At 43.3% G+C, this 25,226-nt stretch overlaps 1 protein-coding gene across 1 annotated transcript in view; it reads left to right on the top strand.

The window, feature by feature from the left end:
- The first annotated feature begins 11,855 nt into the window (after nt 1-11,855).
- The window catches only part of LOC121290781 (CD226 antigen-like), a 47,812-nt gene continuing 34,441 nt past the window's right edge, over nt 11,856-25,226 (top strand). The window contains exons 1-2 of the mRNA XM_041211688.1: nt 11,856-11,972; nt 20,409-20,729. Of these exons, the coding sequence (XP_041067622.1) occupies nt 11,909-11,972; nt 20,409-20,729 (385 nt within the window). The 5' untranslated portion in view covers nt 11,856-11,908. The remainder of the gene's footprint in view (nt 11,973-20,408; nt 20,730-25,226) is intronic.

The following is a 25,226-nucleotide window of genomic DNA, read 5'->3' as shown; positions in this document are numbered from 1 at the left end:
ACCAGCCCCCCCCCCCCCCACCCTGCCAGTAAACCTTCCTCTCCCAGTCAAACCTACACTTTTCTCTCCACCCCCTCAACAATCATCAGTAGCAGTCCATGGCCAAGACACTGATCTCCAGAAGCAGACCCCAGACATCAACAATGACGTTCCACCTTCCATGATCTGCTTTGTGGCAGATCCACGTCCACCAGAATCCATCCAGGATGCGATACACATGTTCCTCCTGGTCCAATAACTGTAGGGCACCAGCAACATCTGTTCCTCAGGTGTCCGTGAGAAAGCCTAACAGTAAGTCCTGACTTCTGCACATCACACTTGTCAAGATGTGTCCTGCACCAGCAATTTTCCAGCCAATGTGGGTGGTAAATTTGACATTGGGGGTGACGAGCAGGGCTTATAATTAGATGCAGATGCACTAAAATGCCATTCTGACATGCGGTGGTGGGAAATGTGGCCCGCCATCGATGGGCAGAATGAACAATTGCAAACTGGTTTCATGGTGTCGCAAAATCGATTCTTTGGCCTTCCCACCATATTATCCGCTCACGCCTGCCATGACGTCTGACGCCAACAAAAACAGAAAGTTTCGGCCATGGACTCAGTGGAACTTTAACGCATATCTTTTTGTTCTCTTTTACAGGCCCCTACAATCCAGATCCCAGGACTCAGCCACTCTTCAATACTGAAGACTGCATTTCTACAGGTGATGACATCAGTGAGCCAGAGGATGCACCATCGCCTGCATCTGCCACACTCTCCGCCAGCGCAGTTATTCTCACCTGGGTCATCAAGGGGTCGCAGTTAGAACTGGGGCCACATTCTTGAGAGCAGAGCATAGACATGTCCCAGCTGCTGACCGAGGCTGTGACAGCAGAGATCTCAGGCACTCAGAAGACTGTTGGGAAGCAGGTCCCACTAAGCCCCATGCTGATTATAAAATCATAGAATCACAGAATTGTTACAACACAAAAGGAGGCCATTTGGCCCATTGTGTCTACATTAGCTTTCTCAATGAGTGATTCATCTAGTGCCATTCCCTGCCTTCCTCCCATAACCCTGCACATGCTTCCTTTTCAGATAACAGTCTAATTTCCTTTTGAATGACTTAATTGGACCTGCCTCCATCACATATTCATGCAGAGCATTCAAGATCTTAACCACTTGCTGTATGAAGACGTTTTCCCTCATGTCTCCATTGCTTCGTTTGCCAATTACCTTAAAGCTAAGCTCTCTTATTCTTGATCCTTCCATCAATGGGAACAATTTTTCCCTATCTACTCTGTCTAAACCCCTCATGATTTTGATATTTCTATCAAATCTCCTCTCAAACTTTCTTCTCGCAGGAGAACAGTTTCAGCTTCTCTAATCAGTCTACGTAACTGAAGTTCTTCATCCTCAGAAACATTTTCATGAATCTTTGTTGCACTTTTCCTAATGTGTTTACATCTTTCCAAAAGTGTGGCACCTAGAACTAGATTCAGTACTCCAGTTGAGGTTGAACCAGTGTTTTATACATAACTTCCTTGCTCTTGTATTCTATGTCCTGATTAATAAAGCCTAGGATACTATATGCCTTATTAACTGCTCGTACAACCTGCCCTGCCACCTTCAATGACTTATGCACAAATATATCCAGGTTCCTTTGCTCTGCACCCCCTTTTGAATTATACCCTTCACATACTTCTCTGCACTGAACTTGATCTGCCAATTGTCCGCTCATTCCACCAACCTGCCTATGTCCTTTTAAAATTCTACCCTATCCTCCTCACTGTTCACAATACTTCCAAGTTTCATATCATTCACAAATTTTGAAATTGTACCCTGTACACCAAGATCTAAGTAACTGATGGTAACTGGCCTCTGGTTATAGCCACAACAAGCTTGCTAGGAATGCAGCAGAGATTAGGGGAACATATGGTGGAGATGCCAGAGGTTATGTGCAACTTTGTGTAGACTATGGAGGAGTCCATTCATGCCATGAGTTCTGCTATAATGCAAGGCATATAGCAGGGCTTCCTCCATGGAGAGGTTGGCAACTGCCATGGAGAATCAAGTTGAACAATCGACCCATATGCGCTCTGACCTGCATTCCATTGCTCTAGCTGTGGGCTCCATACAGCAGTGAATAGACAAAAGGGGAAAATGAGGCACCTGGGCCTTTCTCTAGGTGTCCCTTCTCCTCAGGGAGACAGGGAGGTGTCATTGCACACCTCGATGGAGGAGGAGCATAGGCCAGCTGCCCCAGGGTCTTCCTCTCAGGGCACTCCCTGAGTGAGCAGCCTCTCCTCATCCCCCTGCCATTGACCCCTTTTGCCGCCAGTAGGTGTGGCTGAGAAGGTTGCCTCTGCACCCATGCAGGACACTCCAGCAGGTCAGAGCTCTCAAGGGCTCTGACCTCCAGAGGATACCCTCCAATGCAAGCAATGAGACATCACAGATGTCAGGCTGCATCCGCCTCAGCTGCTGATGTCAGGGTCACACCAACACATAATGTTAGGAAAAAAAAACCCAAGAATTTATGAGAGCACAAAGGCGGCACTGGTGTTTTTTTAATGAAATTCACTTCATCAGATGTCAATGTTGCATGATACATTGGGTCGGAACTTCCAAAAAATGGCAAACACAATCAGATTGCACTACACAATTCTCACTGCCCAACTCAGGCTGGCTGAGAATAGTATAGTACAGCAGGTTCCCGAGGCCTTCAGTCAAAAGCAGCAGCTTTGGAGGAAAGGAGGCCATGCCCTCTTTTTACAGCACTAGCTGCCATTAATGAGGTAAGTTTAAATGTCCCAGCCACTTTGAGAATCCAGGGAGAAGGTAAGTGTGTAAGTGTGGAAGGTAAAGTGGGTAGCGGGGGGAAGAGAGGTGGTGGGAAGATCTGGGGGTGGTCTGGTGGGGGCTATTCGGTGGACGGTCAGTCGGGGGGATGGTCGAGCGGTCGATTGGGGCTTTCCAGGGGTCAGTTGGGGGGGGGGTATCATGTGGTCAGTGGGGGAGATTGGGTGGTCCATTGGGGCTGGGGGTGTACTTGGGGGCTTAGAGACTCCCGGGTTTGAACTTTCTGTACAGTCCTTGCATGAGGGATTTCCAGCACTTTCCCCAGAGCATCTCTTGGGGTACCTCCTGGCAATAATCCCCGAAGATCAGAAGTTATGGGGCAGTGAAGGAACAGTGATATATTTCCAAGTCAGGATGGTGAGTGACTTGGAAGGGAACTTCCAGATGGTGGTTTTCCCATCTATCTGCTGCTCTTGTCCTTCTAGATGGTAGTGGTTTTGAAGATGCTGTCTAAGAAGCCTTGGTGAATTCCTGCAGTTCATCTGTTCTTGTAGCCATAGTATGCATATGGCTAGCCCAGTTCAGTTTCTGTTCAATGGTAACCCCCAGGATGTTGATAGTAGGGTATTCAGTGATGATAATGCCATTGAATGTCAAGGGGCGATGGTTACATTCTCTCTTGTTAGAGATGGTCAATGTCTGGCACTTGTGTAACGAATTTTACTTGCCACTTGTCAGCCCAAGCCTGGATATTATCCAGATCTTGCTGCATTTGGACATGGACTGTCTCAGTATCTGAGGAGTCACAAAAGGTGCTGAACATTGTGCAATCATCAGCGAACATCCCCACTTCTGCATCATTATCTTTTCTGGGACTTGATTAGTCATATAACTAACTATTCAGGCATGTCTCATAGTAGGCACTTCTTGATGGCTGCATGGGGATGTTGGACATCTCCTTAATTGTGTAGGTGACTATGGCATTGTATGTTTACAATCAGTCTTTATTTAATGTTCAAGTATGTGGCCATTTTTATGTTGGCTTGTCTGTGGGACATAGAGGAAGATGCAGGTTCTGCAGACTCTCCAGCGTCAAGGAGATTGTCACAGGGACAACTGAACTGCCTTATGCAAAATCAATGATCTGTAACAATAGAGCAGGTTCTGAGATCCCTGCAAAAGGCTATTTGACATATGCCCACAAGCACATCAGTTGTCCTGGATAACAGTCTTCAGTAGCAAATATATGTGACTGATTTCCATTGTCCTTGCTATTCTAGGTGGTAGAGGACACACAGGTTCAAAGGTAGCTCCTAGGTTGGAGGCTGGCAGGGTGTGTTCTACATCCCGAGGAGACAAAGAGTTGTCATGTAGGTCCCTCAATCTTGGGCGAATCTCATATATATGAGATTGTCACTGGTATCCATGGCATGTCTCTTCATGGTCCTGGCATCCAGTAGAGTCTCAAGCACATTCATGTCCTCTTCCTCAGTGTTGAAAATACATCCCCACTACCTTGACAGGTCCGGAGGGGCTCTGTAGCACATATCACTGAGAGATAGTCGTGGTATGTAATGCACTGCATAACATGGCCATACAACGTAGTGAACCCTTGGATCAAGATGATATTCATGTCCTCTTCCTCATTCATCTTCATCTGGGGAGGAATGCTGTTCCTCCCTGACATTATGATCCAAGGGTTTACCACGTTGAATGGCCACATTGTGCAATGCACAACATACGACTACCCTCGGTGATGAGTGCTACAGAATCCCTCTGGACCTGTCATGGCAGTGGAAGTGCCTTTTCAACACTGGTCTGTTCATTGACAGCTCTGCTGAAGGTGTGGGCTGCATTGTCATGATCCTCCATTGTGGGGATGTCTTACTGGTATCATCACGCATGTGCAGAGGGGGTGGCCCTTGTCACCCAAGATCCAGTCGTCAATCTCAGCAGTGGCCCCAACGTTCAGGAAGCTGTGAGTTTCACAAGATACACAAGTCATCTGAAATGAGCACAGACCTGAGTAATTCTTTGCCTGTGGTCACAGACCAGTTGCAAGTTTAGTGAGTAGGATCACTTGTGGTTCACATATGAAAACTAGCTGTTCCCAGGGAGCCCTGATGAGAACATGAGGGCAGTTAATTAACCCATGCACTCAAGGGAAATAAGCAATGGTCGTGAAGCACATTGCCCTGGCTGTCATCAACTGTGGTGAATCTGATGAACTCATTGGTATGATGAAAGAGGGCATTAATCACCTCTTTGCAATTGTGTGTGGCAGCCTGTGAACTGCCACACATGTTACCTGTAGAGCCCTGGAAGTAGCCGGTGGTGAGTGCTGCAGTCACTTTGAGAGTCACGAACGTGGGGTTGTTGCCAAATCCATGTGGCTGCAGGTCTTGTTGCATGATCTGACAAATTTTGGTGACCACTTCGCAGGACAACTGTTGGAGTCTCTGGCATAACCTTTCGGACATCTAGAGATAGTTTGTTCACATCCTGCTGATGTGCCAGCAATCTTCTTCTCCAATGTGTCCCCTGTATGGCTGCTTCCAGATCAGCCTGCCCCTCCGGTGCTGACTGCGGTTGGCATTGCAGCCTCAGTTGTTGACTTGCCAGGTCCTCTCCTTCTGCTCTTGCGATTGTAGAAATATTAGGTGTATGAGATCCTGTGGTATTCTATCAAGTTAATGGTGTGAGAAAGGCATACAGTGATATGGCTACCTGTTTGTCCAGGGGTTTCATACATACAGCTGTTGAGCAGTGAGATTTTCTACTCCTCTCATTGTCCACACCCAAAACTCCATTCACTCCACACTGACCTCCTCCCACTTGGATCTGTACCCCTGGCAACTACAAGTAAGTTTTTGGACATGGCCAGCAGCACTGAATGAATGACTGTGAATTGCAACCTGTGACCCTCCAACCCCCCACCCCCATCACCTTGGGCTTTGTCCCCATCACCCTTGACCCTCCCAACATCACTGTGCTCCTTCCCTTTGCAACCCTTGAACCTCTCCTCATCACCCTGGACCTGGAGCAACATTCCTTTGAATATCATAACCTCAGAATGGACCTGCCACCACCCCACCACCAAATCGAACTCCCCCTGCATCTGTGAACATTCCCTTTGCCAGCCAGCACCCTGAGTTTGATCCACAGGACCTAAATTTGGACAGCATTGATCTGCCCTTTAAGCAAGTTATTTTGTTTATCTTCACTCGCCGTCCCCAAACCCAACCCAACCACACCCAAGATGCCAGACCTTAATTGCACTCTTCCATGACCCGAGACCACCCGCTGTCCTTCTTGAAAGCCCTCTTCCAGTCCTCCATGCCCCTCCACTGCTGCAAACCCCATCTGCCCCCACCCCTGACTCGCTCCTTCAGGTTCTGATCCTCCATACAAGCTGCCATCCTCCTGCTCCCCTCCCTTTTGCCGCAGAGTTCAACAAAGACAGCTCTCAGACATAACTGCATACCACTTTCAAAAAAACATAAAACAGGACCCATGCACTTCTGTTTCCCATGACTGCTGACTTAATCTTGAAGGTAGGACTTAATTGCACAAAGTTTTAAGATAATGCATATTCATGGATGAAAATGTATTACAAGTAGGAACACACCATGGACACTGTGAGGCCCGATGCACCACTGCAATGCATTAATTTAATTTTTCAGTCTGAATCTGTGGTCGTAATTTTGAAATTTTGGCTCCCGCATAACTAACTCCACCCACCCACCACGTTTCCCACTCCTGGAATCATCATTAAATTCCACCCAGGGAGTAGTTGAAGCAAAGCTTATAGATGCATTCAAGGGGGACTTAGCCAAGCATATGAAGGAGAAGGGAATAGAGGGTTAAAATATAGATTCAGATGAGAAACTTTGGGACAAGGCTTGAGTGGAGCATAAGCACGGACTGGTTGGGTTGAATGGCCTGTACCTGTGTGTTTATCCTATGCAAATGGGCTACTGACAGATTATGTTAAAATCAGGGCTGATATGTCAACAGCCCAACTCCCACCAACAAATTCATAAACATGCACATTTTACCAAAACCAAAAGAAACAACACTCCAAATTAGAGACTTTCTAGAAAATATATTTGTAGTAAGGGTAACCTATTGCCCAGGTCAGGAGGAAGTGAGGAAGTTTTGCTCCTGAAAACTGTTGAAGTGTTGTCTGCATTGACAGTGCTGGTCTAACCGACTATAGAATCAAGGGAGCCCTGGGAACCTTTATCCCCACCCACAGTGAGCATTCCTTAGGAGCATGGTTTCTCAATGGGGATACAATTGTTTACTATCATGTTGGAAAAGAATGAGGAGGAACAGGAGGTGATGAAAGTATGGCAGCATTTAAGAAGGATACCGCTTTCAACATTTCACCCTCTTTGAAAGGATACAGAAGCAACATGGATTCTAGAGGGGGTTCTGTTTTAGGTGAGTGCACTCCATTAAAAAGGCAATATGGCAGCTCTACCAGCTCCTGCATGAGGCCCTACACCACACTCTTCTGCTTGCATGAGGAGACCATGCAAGTCATAACCTCAAATAAATCTTTCTGGCATCTGGTCATTCCAGATAGTCAGGGGTGCCTATGCATTATCAGCTGGGATATCAGTTGGGCATGTTTCATTCCGAAATTCATCCAGCACCATGGAGCAAAAAATATATGAAACATGTTCCTGGTTGCCCAAAGCCCAACATCCAGTGTGCCACAAGTTTAACGTTCTGTAAAGGGATCATTTGCAGTTTCCAGACCAGCACAAATCTAACAATGGCTATGCCTAACAATCTAGGTGCTGCTGTGCTCAGGCTGTGTTATTGGGCCTATATTCTACTTCAGCATATTACAACACAGGAGAATTTTCTCCCTGTCCGGGGGGTTGTGCTGGAGTGGACACTGGCACAGAGATGCCTCAGGGAGATTAGTTTAAGTTTAAAAAATTTTAATAAATGAAAAAAAAATTAGGACGTGTCCCCTCATGTGAAACTGTCATATTAGCTGGGACATGTCTACAAATTTTATTCAAAACATTTTGAATCCTTTAAAAATCTTCATGGAACCTCATCCCGCCCATGGATGAGGTTCCATGAAAAATGCAAAGGCCGCCTGGGCTCTTCGCCTGCCCACCAACCTTAATTTTGGATGGGCAGTTCGGTTTATTGTTTTAGTTGGTAGTTAACTGGCCTTAATAGGCCTTTGACAGTTCGGTGCGTGTCTGCTGAACTGCAAATCTGAATGACGCGCAGTGATGGCGGGACGCATGCCCAACGTCACCGCGCATCATTTTATGCTTTGTCGAGCGGGCCAAAGATTCTGCCCGCACTGTTAAGTCGGAGGGATTACAGCTGCATTAAGTTTCAAGGGAGTAAGGCAAGGCTGGATGGCCTCCACTTTAATGCCAGGAGTATTACAGGTAAAACAGGATGAGTTAAGGGTAAGGATTGACACGTGGAATTGTGATATAGTAGCCATCACTGAGATGTGATTGAGGGAGGGGCAGGATTGGCAGCTCAACATTTCAGGATATAGAGTCTTCAGGCGAGACAGGGGAGGGGGTAAAAGAAGAGGAGGCATTGCATTATTAGGTAAGGAGTCAGTTACTGTAGTAAGGAGAGATGATATCTTGGAGGGGGCATCAAATGAAGCTTTGTGGGTAGAGTTTAGGAATGAAAAAAGGGCAGCCACATTGTTAGGTGTTTATTATAGACCCCCAGATAGTCAGTGGGAAATTGAGGAGTAAATATGCGCACAATTCATGGAGGTGTGTAAAAACAATAATAGGGTAACTATATTAGGTGATTTCAACTTTCCCAACATTAATTGGAATAGATATCGTGTTAATGGCTTGGATGGAGTGGATTTCTTGAAATGTGTACAGGAGAACTTTTTAGGTCAATATGTAGAGGGTCCAACAAGGGATGGCGCAGTGCTGGACCTAATTCTGGAGAATGAAGCTGAACAGGTGGCTGAGGTGGTGGTGGGGGAGCATTTTAGGGATAGCAACCACAACATGGTACAACTGAAGTTTGTTATGGACAAAGAAATAGACAAGTTGCAAAAAAATGTTTTGGATTGGGGGAGAGTGGATTTTAGAAAAATAAGGCAGGATCTGGCCGAGGTAGACTGGGAACAGCTACTTTTGGGGAAATCTACAGAGGAGCAGTGGGGTGCATTCAGAAAGGAAATGGGGAGGATACAGGCTCAACATGTTCCCTCTATGGTGATAGGAAGGAGTAACAAGCCCAGAGAACCGTGGATGACCAGAGATATTCAGGATATGATGAGAAGGAAAAGAGAGGCTTTTAGCAGGTACAAGGGAAGCAAATCAGCGGAGTACAGAAAGTGCAGGGTGGAGCTTAAGAAAGCAATTAGGAGAGCAAAGAGGGGATATGAGAAAGCTCTGGCTGGTAAAAGTAGGGAAAATCCCAAGATATTTTATATCAATGGGAAGAAGGTAACAAGGGAAAGAGTCGGGCCCATAAGGAACCAAGGGGGCAATCTATGGGTGGAGCCAGAGGACCTTGCGAGAGTGTTGAACCAATACTTCACACCTGTCTTCACCCAGGAAAATGAGGATGAAGGCATCGAACTCAGGGAGAGACACTCTTGAGAAAATTGATATAGGGAGTGACAAGGTATTGGAGGTGTTGGCAGGCTTAAAAGTGGACAAATCTCCAGGTCTGGATGTCCCAGGCTGCTGAAGGAGGCAAGGGAAGAGATCGCAGTGGCTCTGACCCAAATTTTTAATTCCTCTCTGGCCACGGGGGAGGTGCCAGAGGACTGGAGAACAGCTAATGTGGTTCTGCTATTTAAGGGTTGCAGAGATAAGCCAGGGAACTACAGGCCAGTGAGTCTCACGTCAGTGGTAGGGAAACTATTGGAGAAAATTCTGAAGCAGAGAATCTATCTCCACTTGGAGAGGCAAGGTTTGATCAGGGATAGTCAGCATGGCTTTGTCAGAGGGAGATCACACTTAAAAAATTTGATTGAATTTTTTGAGGAGATGACCAGGTGTGTAGATGTGGGTAGTGCAGTTGATGTAGTTTATATGGATTTCAGCAAAGCCTTTGATAAGGTCCCTCATGGGAGACTTATAAAGAAGGTAAATGCTCATGAGATACAGGGTAATTTGATAATGTGGATTCAAAATTGGCTTACTTGTAGGAGACAGAGGGTGATAACAGAAGGATGCTTTACTGACTGGAAGCCAGTGTCCAGCGGCATACCACGGGGATCTGTGCTGGGTCCCCTATTATTCGTCATTTATATAAATGACATAGATAACTATGTGGGGGGTAGGATTAGTAAGTTTGCAGATGACACAAAGATTGGCCGGGTGGTTAACAGTGAGGTTGAGTGTCTTGGGCTACAGGAAGATATAGACGGGATGGTCAAATGGGCAGATAAGTGGCAGATGGAATTTAACCATGAAAAGTGTGAGGTGATACACTTTGGAAGGAGTAATGTGACAAGGAAGTATTCAATGAACGGCATGACACTAGGAAGTTCTGAGGAACAAAGGGATCTTGGCGTGTGTGTCCATAGATCTCTGAAGGTGGAGGGGCATGTTAGTGGGATGGTGAAAAAGGCATATGGGACATTTGCCTTTATCATTCGAGCCATAGATTACAAAAGTAGGGAGCTCATGTTGGAGTTGTAATGGGACATTTGCCTTTATCAATCGAGCCATAGATTACAAAAATAGGGAGGTCATGTTGGAGTTGTATAGAATCTTGGTGAGGCCACAGCTGGAGTACTGTGTGCAGTTCTGGTCACCACATTATAGGAAGGATGTGATTGCACCAGAGGTGGTGCAGAGGAGATTCAGCAGGATGTTGCCTGGAATGAAACATTTAAGTTATGAAGAAAGGCTTGCTAGACTTGGGTTGTTTTCGTTAGAACAGAGAAGACTGAGGGGCGACCTGATCAAGATGTACAAGATTATGAGAGGCATAGACAGGGTGGATAGGGAGCAGCTGTTCCCCTTAGTTGAAGGGTCAGTCACAAGGGGACATAAGTTCAAGGTGAAGGGCAGGAGGTTTAGGGGGGATGTGAGGAAAAACATTTTTTACCCAGAGGGTGGTGACAGTCTGGAATGCACTGCCTGGGAGGGTGGTGGAGGCGGATTGCCTCACATTCTTTAAAAAGTACTTGGATGAGCTCTTGGCACATCATAACATTCAAGGCTATGGGCCAAGAGCTGGTAAATGGGATTAGGTAGGTAGGTCAGGTGTTTCTCACGTGTCGGTGCAGACTCAATAGGCCGAAGGGCCTCTTCTGCACATTGTGATTCTGTGATCTATCTTCAAATACAAATGAAAATGAAATGAAACTTGGCTTAAGAAGCTGCCTCATCTCACTCTTGGCAAACACATTCAGCTTTGTGAAGAACAAAAATAACCCAGACACAGTTTTGCCAGAAGTTTGCCACCAACAGAAATCAAAATCCATTGTTTCACATTTTATTGACAAGAAGGCTTTTTTGAGGTGAAATAGCACTAGCTTCCAGATATGCTAACACTCTCATATGTTCATAACATACAGTGCATTTTTATCTCATTTGAATCATACTACCAAAATAATACATTGTATCCTATATTTAAACAGTGGGAAAATATCTACAAGAGAAAACGGAAATGTTTTAGATTCCGCGACACATCCAGTGTAGCATATCAAACTTAAAGCAGGATTGGGTGGCATGATGCCACTTCCTATTAGAAATTCCATCCACAATACTAAAATAGGTTATTCAGCATACCACTACCCCTAGTCCACCCCAAGATGAATTTATACCCGAGAGAAAGGCAGAAGTGTTTAAGGAAAATCATGTATTTACAGCCTTTTTAAAAAAAAGCACTCAGGAAATACTGCATGAGATAAATTAGTATGAATTATAATTCAAAATAAACAGTAATCTGGATTTTGTCATTTCAACCAAAGAAAAAATAAACACAGTTGATTTCAGGCTGGAATGTACCAGTACAAATGTAAAGTTAATGACATTTTGAACAGCCAGCACATGCGAATCTGTGGTTTCCTTTTAATCACAGCTTTCTGTTACTGATACTGTTTTACTTTTCAAGAACCAGGCATTTTGCTGTCAGAATAATCATGAGACAATTGTTCAGAAACATCATGATAAAAACAGTTGTCGTGTTCTTGCTGATTGTGACTGGTAAGTCTGTCATTTTTACTGTTGAGGGATATTATTCAAAGTGGCAAAGGAGTCATTTAGTCCAAAGTGAAAAATTATTCAGTGAAACTAGTCAGAACAAAACATTTGAATTCAGGAACATCTCTTATACAGAAACTAAGAAGATATGATTTGCATTGCAAAGGCTTTTGTAAACATATGAGGCACCTCCAAAACACTGTCTTTGCAAACTACTTAGAATGAGTGTTACAGTGTTGAGAAGCAGGTTTATATGGTTTCTTTAAATGGGGATTATTGTGTGTGGAGCAAGGGGTATGATTAAATGTAAGTATCCCATGGTAATGTTAATATCATAATCTGGGCCAAGTGGACCAACGTCTACTTGTCATGAGTACCTAAACTCTAAGAAAAATTGTTTCAGAATTTGAAGGCTTGATTTATTTTGTAAATTTTGATTACCCGGTAGCACAATGTGATCTGTGACTTACGCCGTAAATTACACCATTTTGTGTCCCAGTCTTTCTGTTATGAATTCAATCCAACATTTCCTGGAAAAGTAATTTGAACAAGCAGATCAATATTGGAATGACTTAAAGTAATGAATTCTGAATTTCAAATCCTTTCACGATACTGAAATTAATTGTTTGAACTATGTTGTTCTATGAACTATGAACATTCAGTTGTTATATTCTATTTTCAGGAACATTTGAAATTACACATTTTTAACTATATATTTAGAAGATGGCATTCATCATTTAAGCTATCCAAGCAACCGGGGGTTAAATTGTACCTTCCTTCACCCATTTCTTGAGCAAGAAACAGATGCTCAAATTTTGGCAGACTCATGTCCTGCCTCCACTCCAAGGACAGCAAAATTACATCTGATGCAATAATCAGGTATCCCTGAATGCCATTTAATAGGTATTAGTTCTTTTGAATATGCCAATGAGGGATCTAATGCCTATTTGAGGACGGCTCTTTGAAATTAGTTAGGAACTGAGTGGAGCTTTTTCAGTTCCTCCTCCCTCCAAACCAAGACTCATCATAAACACCTACAGTACTACAATTCATTCTTTCTCAGAATCTCAAGATTTTGGAACTGCTTACCTTCCTCAATTTTCTTCCAAGTTTACAAGCCTTTAAACCTCAAAATTGGAGCTATCTGACTATTAAATAATACATTTTGTCTTCTCCCCAACTCTTTTAAATCTTGCTAGTATCCTGGATTACAATTCTGAGCTCATCAGCTATATTCCTTAATTTAAAAATATACCTAATTATCATGGTTATACACCAAACAAATGTTATGCAGTGTTAAGCGCAAATAAGCAAATACATACATGTGCATTCATATGGTCATATACATTTATATATCTGTTTCATGTATGCATGTAGCATTTCCATTTAATGCATGCTGGGGTGCGTACTACTCTGTTTTATGTATGGTGCGTAGTTCTACAGTATGCTTCCATTAAGACATAAGCTGTTTACTTACAACCCTGCATTCGTCACAATGTACCTCATTGAAAATTGTGAGAAAACAACTTAAGCACATTTGAGACCAAGCCTCATTTAAGGGACGTACCACCTATGGAGTTAATTTGCCTATCTCAAAGGAGAAAAAATAAAGACAATACTAGGTTTGTTTTATCCCATAATTCCATATTTTAATTGGTTGTTAAACATTGCCAGTTCAAAGGTGTTTATAGTACAGGTGTATTTATGCCTTTTTCACATTTGTATGGCTGTTTTCTGCATGCATAGATTTGTTTCATTCATCCATGTAGGTCTGTACATGTTCATGCCCAAGTAATAGTCAATATTTCAGTGTAGTACTAAGAGAATGCTGTATTGTCTATATCTTTCAGATGAACTATTGAATGGAGGCCTTGTCTGAATATTCCAGTATTTTGGGTGGACATTAAATATAAGAATGTAGTAACTGAAGGTATAGCCTCACCTGCTGTCTATTAGGGGTAATGTGATATTCTAGGAGGCTCTGACAAATGACCCCTAAGCGAGGGCAATTCAAGGGGTCGGGCTTCCTCACAAGAGTCCTGATTGAGCATGTAGCACCTGCAAAGCTCTTTGTAATAAAGTTTATCTGTTTCTTGTTGAAACCTGTCCGGTCCGCCAAGTCATTACATTTGGCAATAAGAATGTGATAGCTCCGATGCTGCACCTAGCCGTGTTAACATTAGTACGTTGAAGCTTAAGAAAAAGAAAAGACTACTCACCAGTTATGCCAGCCTTCGGCAGAATCGATCCTTACAATGTGACTATTGAAGACTGGATACAGTATGTAGAGCGCCTTGGTTTTTATTTCATAGCAAATGAAATTACCACGAAGGAAAAGTGGAAAACCATCCTTTTGAGGGTATGTGGCAGTAAGACATACAATCTCATTCACAACCTGACAGTCTGAAGTGTGCCCAACTCCAAGTCCTGTAATGAATTAGTAGACCTCATGGAATGCACTTCCAGCCGAATCCATCCATAATAATGCAGCATTTTAAACTTAATTATAGAGTTAGGGCTCAGGAAGAGTCCATTGCGACCTATTTAGCGAATGTTAAGCAGTTGACAGAACACTGCGACTTCAAGGACATATTAAATGTTATGCTGCCACAATTAGCTTGTGTCATTCAGAACGATGCCATTCAGCACCGTTTACTCACCGAGGTCAACATCGCCTTTAAGCGCACCCTAGGAATCTCTCTTGCCATGGAAAGTGCTGTGAGAGACTCGCAGGCTTTGTAAACATACAATATGGCGCTGTTCCTCATGTGGAGTGGGAACTTACCACTGGGCACGGCGTGAAAACCAGACCCACAACATCGAAGCAAGAGGCAATGTCCGTTGTTAGAAACATGAAAGTCCCAGTAGAAACACTTCAGCAGTGACTCCAAAATTAAGTTGTTATAGATGTGGAGGTAACACAGACCAGACACCTGTAAATTTAAGAAGGCAGAATGCCATTGCTGCCATAAGAAAGGTCACTTGGTAAGACAATGAAAAGCAATATCGATACAGCCCAAAAAGCAGCAAACCAACATGACTGAATTAAAGAATACAGCAGAACCTGAAGCTGCCGACACCAACATTTATTCCCTGTATAACGTAGCCGTTGTAAAAACTGAACCTCTCACTAACCGCTAAATTAAAGACATACACTGGAGAATCTATTCAGGTAAAGGGCATCACCACAGTACCAGTGTCTTCCAGGCAACAGACAGCCCAGCTGCCTGGGATAATAGTGAAAGGAGAAGGACCTAGTCTTCTGGTTCAACTGGTCTGAGGTATTTCATCTGCAAACAGGAGGAGTTCCTGAACTGCTAAGGAAATACAACATGGTATTTCAGGATGAATTAAGGAAGTTAAAAGGCCTGCAGACCAAGATATATGTGGATCCTCAGGCAACACCACATTTCTTTAAGGCCTGACCTGTGCCTTATGCATTAAAGGAGAAGGCAGATGCAGAACTGTGCCAGTTAGAAAAGCTGGGCATCATCCAACCTGTTCAAATCTCAGAAAGGGCAGCACCCATAGTTCCAGTGGTTAAACTTGACTAAACTATACACATTTGTGGGTTATAAATTGACCATAAATTATGCAGCAAAACTAGATAAGTACCCCATTCCAAGAATAGATGACTTATATGCAAAGCTGGCTAGAGGCAAATCCTACACAAAATAGGATATGAACCATGCCTACCAACAATTAGAACTGGATAGCACATCAAGAGAATACGTGACTATCAACACACACAAGGATCTTTATCATTACACTTGCCTATCCTTTGGACTATCATTTGCATGTGCAATCTTCCAGAGAACAATAGAGAGTCTTTTGCGAGGACTTCCCTGAGTGGTAGTATACCTAGAAGATGTTCTGATCACAGGGTCCACCGAGACCAAACAGTTGGTCAACTTGGAGGAGGTGCTAAGGGGTTCATGGAAGGTGGTGTATGGTTAAAGAAGGAAAAATGCACAATTCAAGCACCAGAAGTTGCTTACCTGGATCTCAGGGTGGACGCCATGGACTTGCATCCAGGAGATGCCAAAACATACACCAAGTCAACACTTTTATTCAGAAATCTAACCAATTCAAAACACATCAGGTTTTTAAAAATATTCATTAGTTCATACTATTTTAATAGATTTCCTTCCACCGTCCAATGATGCGCTGGTTAGGTGGATTGGCTATGGTAAATTGCCCCTCAGTGAGTGAGTGAGTGAGTGAGTGAGTGAGTGAGTGAGTGTGTGTGTGTGTGTGTGTGTGTGTGTGTGTGTGAAAGTGTGTGTCCTGTGATGGACTGGCATCCTGTCCTAGGCGTACCCCGCCTAGCGCCCATTGCCTGTCAGGATAGGCTCCAAATCCTCGTCACCCTGACTTGGATAAAGCTGTTCTGGAAAAGTGAGTGAGTCTTAGAGTTCTTGAAATTTTTGCTTTTAATTTTAAAACATGAGGGCAATGAAGCTACAATACAAAATGATTGCTGTGACACAACCAGTAGAATTCAAGATTTATTCCATCTACAATCAGAGCAACTTTGCCACAAGCCAATAAGAGTTGCAATAAATTCAAATAGTGGCACACTGGGGTTCATCAGCATCAAGTGCCATCTGTAACCATAGCAACTCACATTTGCCAACAGGCAGTGAGCTTTCTGTGGCATCAGTATCACAGACAAAGCAAATTGGTACCACACAGCTGACACAACGTAATAAGAACATGCTGGCTTTCAGTTTCTATACACATGCTGTCTATCACTAAGACAACCATAGAATCAAACACTGTACTTCTCTCCGTGAATGCCGTATACAGGGCCAAACTATAATAGTAAATGATAAGTTTATTTAAGTGCTCTCAGTAAAGCATTGTGAAGCTGAAATACAAATACTGTAGGTAAAATATTGCAGTGGAAACTCATCTATTTATCATGTTTATCACATTCATACAGGAGACTTATATCAAGCCTCTGTTAGCAGCAAATCACATTTTTTCCCTTCAGAATTTACTAATCGGCCTTGAAGATTCCACCAGTCACCCACCTTAACTGCAGCAGAACTCAAGCAGAGTGGTCAGGCAAGTGACTGGATCCAAAGGCTTTATTGTTCCTTCCAGGACTTCCTAATGCCTTGTAAAGGACACAACTTTGATTGACCCTTACAATGCAAATAATGGAGCAGAGGTACAGCAGTGGCTCTCTATATTTGGACCTCCCACTCCTGGACCTGGAAACAACAATGCACTGACTAACAATATGCCCAGTGAGGTGAGGCATGCCAGCTTCCATAAGGCATATGTGGGCATCACCAGTTCTGCCAGGCTACCAAAGTGGCTTGAACTACTAATGGATTGAAAGAAAAATATTGCTGGTGTTTGAGTTAGATTAACCCCCTGATCAAACCACATCACCCCCACTTTTCCCCACCACCCCATAACACCCCATGGCTGAAGTTTCAAGCAACATTGGGGAGCGAGTGCCAGAGATACACCCAAAGTGGCACTTGTGCTTGCTGCCCTTGCTAGTGAGGTACTCTCCCACTGACCATACAAATTCTAGCAGGTTCAGTGCTGGAGGGCACCCGGGGGGACCACTGGCAGATATGGTTTCATGGATGCTGACCAGGCTACAATATCTAAAAGAAAAAATGCTTGCATAAGTATAGACCCTTTCATAACATCGTAAGGTACTTAGCCAGTGAAATACTTTTGAAGTGCCGACACTGTTGTAACGTAGGAATCATGACAGACAGACAGCAAGTCCCACAAACACAAATGTAATGATCAGACAATCTTTATTCATTGTGTGATGTTGATTGAGGGAACAAGATTGACCAGGAAACCAGGGGTAACCCCCCTGACCTTCTTTAATTAGTGCCAGGGGATCTTTTATGTTCATCTGAGAGCACTTTAACAGCTATCCAAAAGATGGCACCTCCAATAGTACAACACTCCCTCATTACTTTGTTAGAATATCAGTCTAGAATTTTGTGTTCAAGTCTTTGGAATGGGACTTGAACCCATAACTTTCTGACTCAAATGTTGGCCTGCTACCAACTGGGGCACAGCTGAAATACTCAAATGACTTTTCTTTGTACTTGATGATTAGCACGCAGAAGGAACTCAACGCTCAGATGTTTGTCACAAAGCCTCCACATGCCCTCACCAGATATCCATCTGGATGTATGCAGTTTGCAGCAGGAATCACAAGGCAGTGATCAGAAGTATTGATATTTTTCCTCCCAAATCACGTGTGTCAAGGCCAATTGCAGTGAAAACCTCTATTGTTCCTTAGCTTTGACCAACTAATTCAACACTCAGTGGGTATTGAAATTGGGACTTTCTCTCTAAGTGATGAGTCATGTTGTCACATTCATTCCAGAAATAAATACTGCATTCCACAATTTTCAATCCTATATCCTCTCTGTAGTCACCTACTGGATCAGTATCAGGGCTGGCTCAGTGACAGCATCCAGCCTCTCTGGGCAGAATTTTCCACTGATCGGGCAGGCGCGTGAGATGACGTCGGGCGAGCATCCTGATGTCATCCCGTGCTCACGCGATATTTAGATCAGCAGGACCGTGCAGAAGTCAGAAACATGCCCACCGACAATTAAGAGGGCAGGTAAGCTCATTAACGGAGCAATTCACTCCGATTTCTTGTGGTCCATCCAACCTTATGGTTGGCGGATGGGCAAATCAGCCAAGCACCTTTACATTGTTCACAAAACCTTATCTAAGGGTGGGATGAGGTTTATGTTATGAAATAAAATAACAAAAATCCGTGAGCAGCATTTTTATCATCTGTAATTTCAGGTGCTGGATTCTGATGCTTGGACATTTTTTTTTCCGTCTTTTTGAAACTTTATTTGGTGGTTTTCGGGTCTGCAGCTCCCTGAGGCAGCTGTCTGCCTTCAGGGAGCTTTTTCTTAGCGCTCACCCGTGCCCCTGTTGGCGTCATCGCCCACCCTCTTCCTGCCCTCCCTCCCCGCAGTGCTGAACTTTTCAGCACACGTTTCATGCTGGCTGGCTGTTAATTGGCCAGCCAGCGTGAAATCATGGTCAGGGGTCAATCGCACTCGCCCGCTGAGCTAAAAACTCAAACTTCTGTTATTACTTCAAGTCCCATGACCTGAGAAGACATAATCTAGGCTGAAATTTCAGCGGGTTGTTGATGGTGCTCTATCTTGAAGGAGTTGTTCGTTGGAGCCCCATTTGTCTCTTCAGGTTGATGTGAAAAAATTCAGTTGTGGTTCAGACTCAGTGCTTTCAATGGGTTCAATTCCTATTCAGGAGACCTGGCTTTGCAGAACAGGTTTGACAGGCTAAATTTTCTGTTCCAGTGGTCATTTTTCAAAGGGCAGTAAATTCTCCTGGTGTCCTAAAGCAGATTTTCATCTCATTACTCTTTGTGGGAAATGGAGTGTGGAAATGGCTGCTGCAAATTTACCTAGGCCGGAAATTTCTTTGGAGCTGCTCCCAATCCACTGTAATAGTTTATAACATCATAGAACTATTGTTGCACATAAGGAGGCCTTAGACCCATCGAGTACATGCCGGCTCTCTGGAAGAGCAGTTTAGCTAGTCCCGCTCCCCAATCCTTTCCCCATAACCCTACATTTTTGTCCCCTTCAAGTACAATTCTCTTTTGAAAGACACAATTGAGTATCCCTCCAACACACTCTCAGACAGTGGATTCCAGATCCAGATTACACTTGCTGTATAAAAAGAATTCTTGAGTGCTTTTGCCAATCACTTTAAATTACTAATCCTTCCACCATTGGAAACAGTTCCACTCTATCAATCCTGACTTGATCCCTCATGATTTTAAACACCTCTATCAAATATTCCATCATCCTTCTCTAGGAGGATGACTCCAGCTTCTCCAATCTATCCACATAACTGAAGTCTCTCGTCACCGGAACTTTCTTATAATTTTGTTCTGCATCCTCTCTAAAGCCTTCTGGAATTGGACAGTTACTCCAGTTTGGGCCAAACCAATATTTTAAGAAGGTTCATCATAAGTTCTTTGCTGTTATTCTCTATGCACCTATTTATAAAGCCCAGGACTCCGTAACCATTTTCTCATCCTGGCCTGCCACATTCAATAATTTGCACACATATAACTGGAGGTCTCTCTAGCATTAGTTTTTACTGTCTCGCCTCTCGACTTTACCAGAAGTGTAAGGAAACCCCATTTAGGCAAATATACAAGTTTTCAGCAACATTGCTATAACAGAGCAGAAGCAACTCTGAGGAAATTCACAGCCCTACCAGACAGCAGTGATTATTTTCCAAGTGAACGTCTCTGGCTATGAAACACTGTATGACACCCTTCAATTCTTTCTGTTACATCAGTATTTACTGTAATTGTATCTGGGGTTATTATGATAAAAGCCATTACAAAGTGAATCGATAATATCTTAATTCTCTTTCTTTTCTACCTAGGTGTCCAACCAAAGCTTATAACTAAAGGGAATGTAACCGTTGCAGAGGGCAATTCAGTTACCTTACAATGTGGCTTTTCTGATGAAGGTGTCCAGTTGGTATTAGTTGAATGGAATAAATCCAGAAACAGAACAAAACTTGCTGTGTACCGTCCAAACAATACACATCATTACGATCAGCGAATAACAATGGAAGTCAAAAATCAACATTCCACAATCACAATCAAAGAAGCTCTCAAATCAGACAAAGGCTGGTATTCCTGCATATTTCATACCTTTCCAAATGGAAAACAAGAGGAAAAAATGTATTTGGATGTCAAAGGTAAAGTCAGAATTTTGAAAAATTTCCTACATTTATAAACTACCTGAAAGATATGAACTATCACAATAATAAAGGTTATTGGGTTTTTAAATGTGATGAGCAAGAAGTTGTATGACTGGTTATGTCTTAGGTCAGTTAACGGACAAAAAAGATTTACAAAAACTCAATCTGCATAATTTGAGTTAATATTCAAATAAATTTAGCTTGCAGTCTTCTACTCCTAGCCTGCATATCCTACAAGATTGCAATTACCAACCATTAAAAGACAAAGGTACCCAGATGCTCAAATCTGTGTTTTCATTGGAGGCAAAATGTTTCTCTGTGCATATATTTGGTGTAATACTGAAAATAGAGGAGGATTGATTTGTTCTTGTGTGTTGGTGATGGGGGGTTTCCAAATATAAAGGAACTCAGTTAGTCAAGTTTGATATTCATATGATAAATCAAACTGCATTTAATTCAGGTCATTGCGGAGTCTATCAGTCTAGCAAGCAAAAACAAAGCCTGAAGCCATGATGTCTCTCAGAAAGAAGAGGATGCATACCACTATGCTGCCTTTTGCCTGGGAGACAGAAATAAGGGGGCAGATTCTAGGAGAAGGTCCTACACAGGAGGCCATTCCCATAGCAGGTCTTCATGAAGCAATTTTCATACCTCAATTTCATCAAGGAACAATGTGAGAAATGCATTCACTTCATCCAGGCGGCTGTCACTGAGCTATGTCACCTGCTGCACAGCCACAACTAGAAATCTAACACAGGATGTCACCACAGCCCTTAATCTTTGTACCACTGGTCTGTTCCAGGCTCCAGCAGGTAGCAACCACAACAACTTGTTTTTATATAGCACTTTCAAAATAGGTTCAAAATAACCTAAAAAAGTCCCAAGTCCCTGCACAGGGCCACTATGAAACAAAATACGACACAAATCTACTAAAGAGACATTAGGGTAAATAACCAGAAGTTGTTCAAAGAGGTGGATATTAAGGAGTTTCTTAAAAGAGGACAGAGATGGAGAGAAGGGAAAATTAAGGGAGGGAGTTCCAAAGCTTAGGGCCAAGACCACTGAATGCACAGTGTTTTTTGGAGCAATTAAAATCAGGGATATTCAAGAGGCCAGGATTAGATGAGTGTATCTCGGAGGGTTGTGGGGCAGGAGATTACAGAGATAGGGAGGGGAAAGACCATGGAGTATTTGGAAAACCAGGATGAGAATCTTAAAATTGAGTTTGAAAATTGCTTGGCCAGCAGCCAGTGAGTTCAGCGAGCACAGGGGTGATGGGTGATCAGATTTTCGTGTAAGTTAGAACATCGGTAATAAAGTTTGGGACGACCTCAGGTTTATGGAGGGTAGAATATGGGAGACCAGCCAGGAGTGCATTAAAATAGTTAAGTCTAGGCATAACAAAGGCATGGATGAGGGTTTCAGTAGCAAATGAGCAGAGCAGGGCAATGTTACAGAGATAGAAATAAGCTGTCTTAGTGATGGCATGCATATGTGTTAGGAAGGTCATCTAGGTGTCAAAATGACAGCAGGGTGTGAGCAATCTGGTTCAGCCACATGCAGTTGCCAAGAAGAGGAATGGTGTTGGTGATGAGGGAGCAGAATTTGTGATGGGAACAAAAGCCATTGGCTTCAGTTTTCCCAATATTTAATCAGAGGAAAATTCTGAAAATCCAATACTGGATGCTGAACAAGCAGTGTATTTCAAGTATGCCAAGGTTGAGAGAGGCAATGGTGAAGTAGAGCTCAGTGCCATCCACACACATGTGGAAGCAGACATGTTTTTGGATGAGTGAGGTCTCACCCAGCTGAATGATGGTGGAGACAAGTTGGAGGAGCATGGTGTAATCAACCGTGTCATAGGGTACTGACAGGCTGAGAAGGAAGATGAGGGACAGTTTAACTTTTGGTACTGTGGCAGGGCCAGAAAACTGATTAGAGATATTCTGGGTTGGCTGGACACTGATTTGGGAGGTGACAACACATTCAAGGACTTTAGAGCGAAAGGGATGTTGGAGGTGAGGCAGGGAGAGAACATGAGGAAAGAAAACAGTTAACAATATTGGCTAACATGGGAACCAGGAGGGGAAGTTTGGTTAGCAGTAGTTTAGTGGGGATAGAGTCAAGAGAGCAGGAGCTGTGTCTCATGGGTAAAATGAGCTCAGAGAGGGCATGAGGAAAGATAGGAGACAAACTAGAGAAATATACAAGTTCAAGATTAAGGCAGGTTAAATAATAGAGTAAGTTTGACCTAGAGAGGGAAGTGGCAGAGACTGCAGATCAGATGGTTTCTTTCTTAGTGAAAAAGAAATTAGGAGCATCCCTCCCCCATTTATTGGAGGTGAGGCTGGAGGAAACAAGGGAACATAAGAACATAAGAACTAGGAACAAGAGTAGATCATTCAGCCCCTCAAGCCCAAGCAGCCAGTCATTCATGGCTGATCTTCTTGTGTTTGAACTTTCACGTTCCCATCTAACTATAATGACCTTTGATTCCCTTGCCTAACAAGAATCTATCTACCACTGCCTTAAAAATATTCAATGACCCTGCCTCCCCCACCTTCTGAGGCAGAGAATTCCAAAGTCGCACAACCCTCTGAGAGAAAAAGATTCTCATCTCTGTCCTAAAAGGGTGACCCCTAATTTCCTACCCCACCCCCACCACCCCCTCCCCGCCTGCACAAGGAGTGCTCTGAGCTTCCAGGCGGACATCATGCTGGGCGGGCCTTAATTGGCCCACCCACGTAAAATGGAGGCGCACCCCTGATCAGGGCATTGATCGGGAACCTGCCTGCTCCCACACAACCCCTTCGACTGGGGGGGAAATGCTGGCCCAGGTAAGGTCCCACCAAGGCCTTGTATAACTGCAGTAGGACATCCCTACATCTGAACTCAAATCCTCTTGCAATGAAGGCCAACATACCATTTGCCTTCCTAAGTGCTTGCTGCACCTGCTTGTTTATTTTCAATGACTGGTGTGCAAGGACGTCCAGATCCCTTTGTATATTCGCATTTCCCTATATAGCAAAATTTAAATAATACTCTGCCTTTCTGTTTTTCACACTGAAGCATATAACTTTACATTTATCCACGTTATATTGCATCTGCCATGTGTTTGCCCACACTCACAACTTGTCTAAATCACTCTGAAGCCTCCTTGCATCCTCCTCACAACTCACAACCATGCTTAGTTTTGTGTCATCAGCAAACTAGGAAATATTGTATTTGGTTTCCTCATCCAGGTCATTTATATATATTGTGATTACTTGGGGCCCAAGCACTGATCCCTGCGGTACACCACTAGTCACCACCTGCTATCGGAAAAAGATCCATTTATTCCCACTCTCTGTTTCTAGTCTGTCAACCAATTCTCAGTCTATGTCAGTATATTACCCCGATCCCATGTGCTTTAATTTTGCCCACTAGCCTCTTATGTGGGACCTTATCAAAAGCCTTCTTGAAATCCAAATAAACCACATCCACTGGCTCTCCTTTATCTATTCTACTAGTTACATCCTCAAAAAACTCAGTAGATTAGGTAAGCATGGTTTCCCTTTCATAAACCCATGCTGACTTTGCCTTCTTAATGACTTGCTGTACCTGTATACTAACTTTTTGTGACTCATGTATGAGAACCTAGATCCCTCTGCACCTCAGAATTATGCAGCCATTCTCCGTTTAAGCAACACATTGTTTTTTTGTTCCTCCTACCAAAGTGAACAATTTCACCTTTCCTCACATTAAACTCCATTTGCCAGATCTTTGCCCACTCACTCAACCTATCTATATCCATCTGCATCCTCCTCATGTCCTTGTTACAACATTCTTTCCTGCCTATCTTTGTGTCATCTGAAAATTTAGCTACCGTATCTTCACTCCCCTCATCTAACTAATTGATGTAAATTGTAAAAAGTTGAGGCCCCAGTACAGACCCATGTGGGACTCCACTCGTCACATCCTCCCAATTAGAAAAAGACCCATTTACACATACTCCCTGCTTTCTGCCAGCCAGCCAATCTTCTATCCTTGCTAATATGTTACCCACTACACCATGCACTTTTATTTTCCATAATAATCTTTGATATGGCACCTTATCAATTGCCTTCAGGAAATCGAAGTACAGTACATCTACAGGCTCATATTTATCCACTGCGCATGTTACTCCTTCAAAAAACTCCAATAAATTGGTTAAGCATGATTTTCCTTTCACAAAACCATGCTAACTCTTCCTAATTACCTTGAACTCTTCTAAGTGCCCAGCTAAAACCTCCTTAATGATCAATTCTAATAACTTCCCCACGACATACATCAAGCTAACAGGTCCTTAGTTTCCTGTTTTCTGCCTCCCTCTCTTCTTGAATAGATGGATTATATTTGCTACTTTCCAATCTGATGGAACTTTTCCAGAATATAGTGAATTTTGGAAAATTAATACCAGCGCATCGACTGCCACATGAGCCACCTCTTTTAAGACGCTAGGATATAGCCAGCCCG

The sequence above is a fragment of the Carcharodon carcharias genome, chromosome 18, assembly GCF_017639515.1.
Source record: "Carcharodon carcharias isolate sCarCar2 chromosome 18, sCarCar2.pri, whole genome shotgun sequence".
Classification (NCBI taxonomy): Eukaryota; Metazoa; Chordata; class Chondrichthyes; order Lamniformes; family Lamnidae; genus Carcharodon; species Carcharodon carcharias.
The sequence above is the reverse complement of the archived record's forward strand: the minus strand, read 5'-3'. Positions and strand labels throughout refer to the sequence as shown.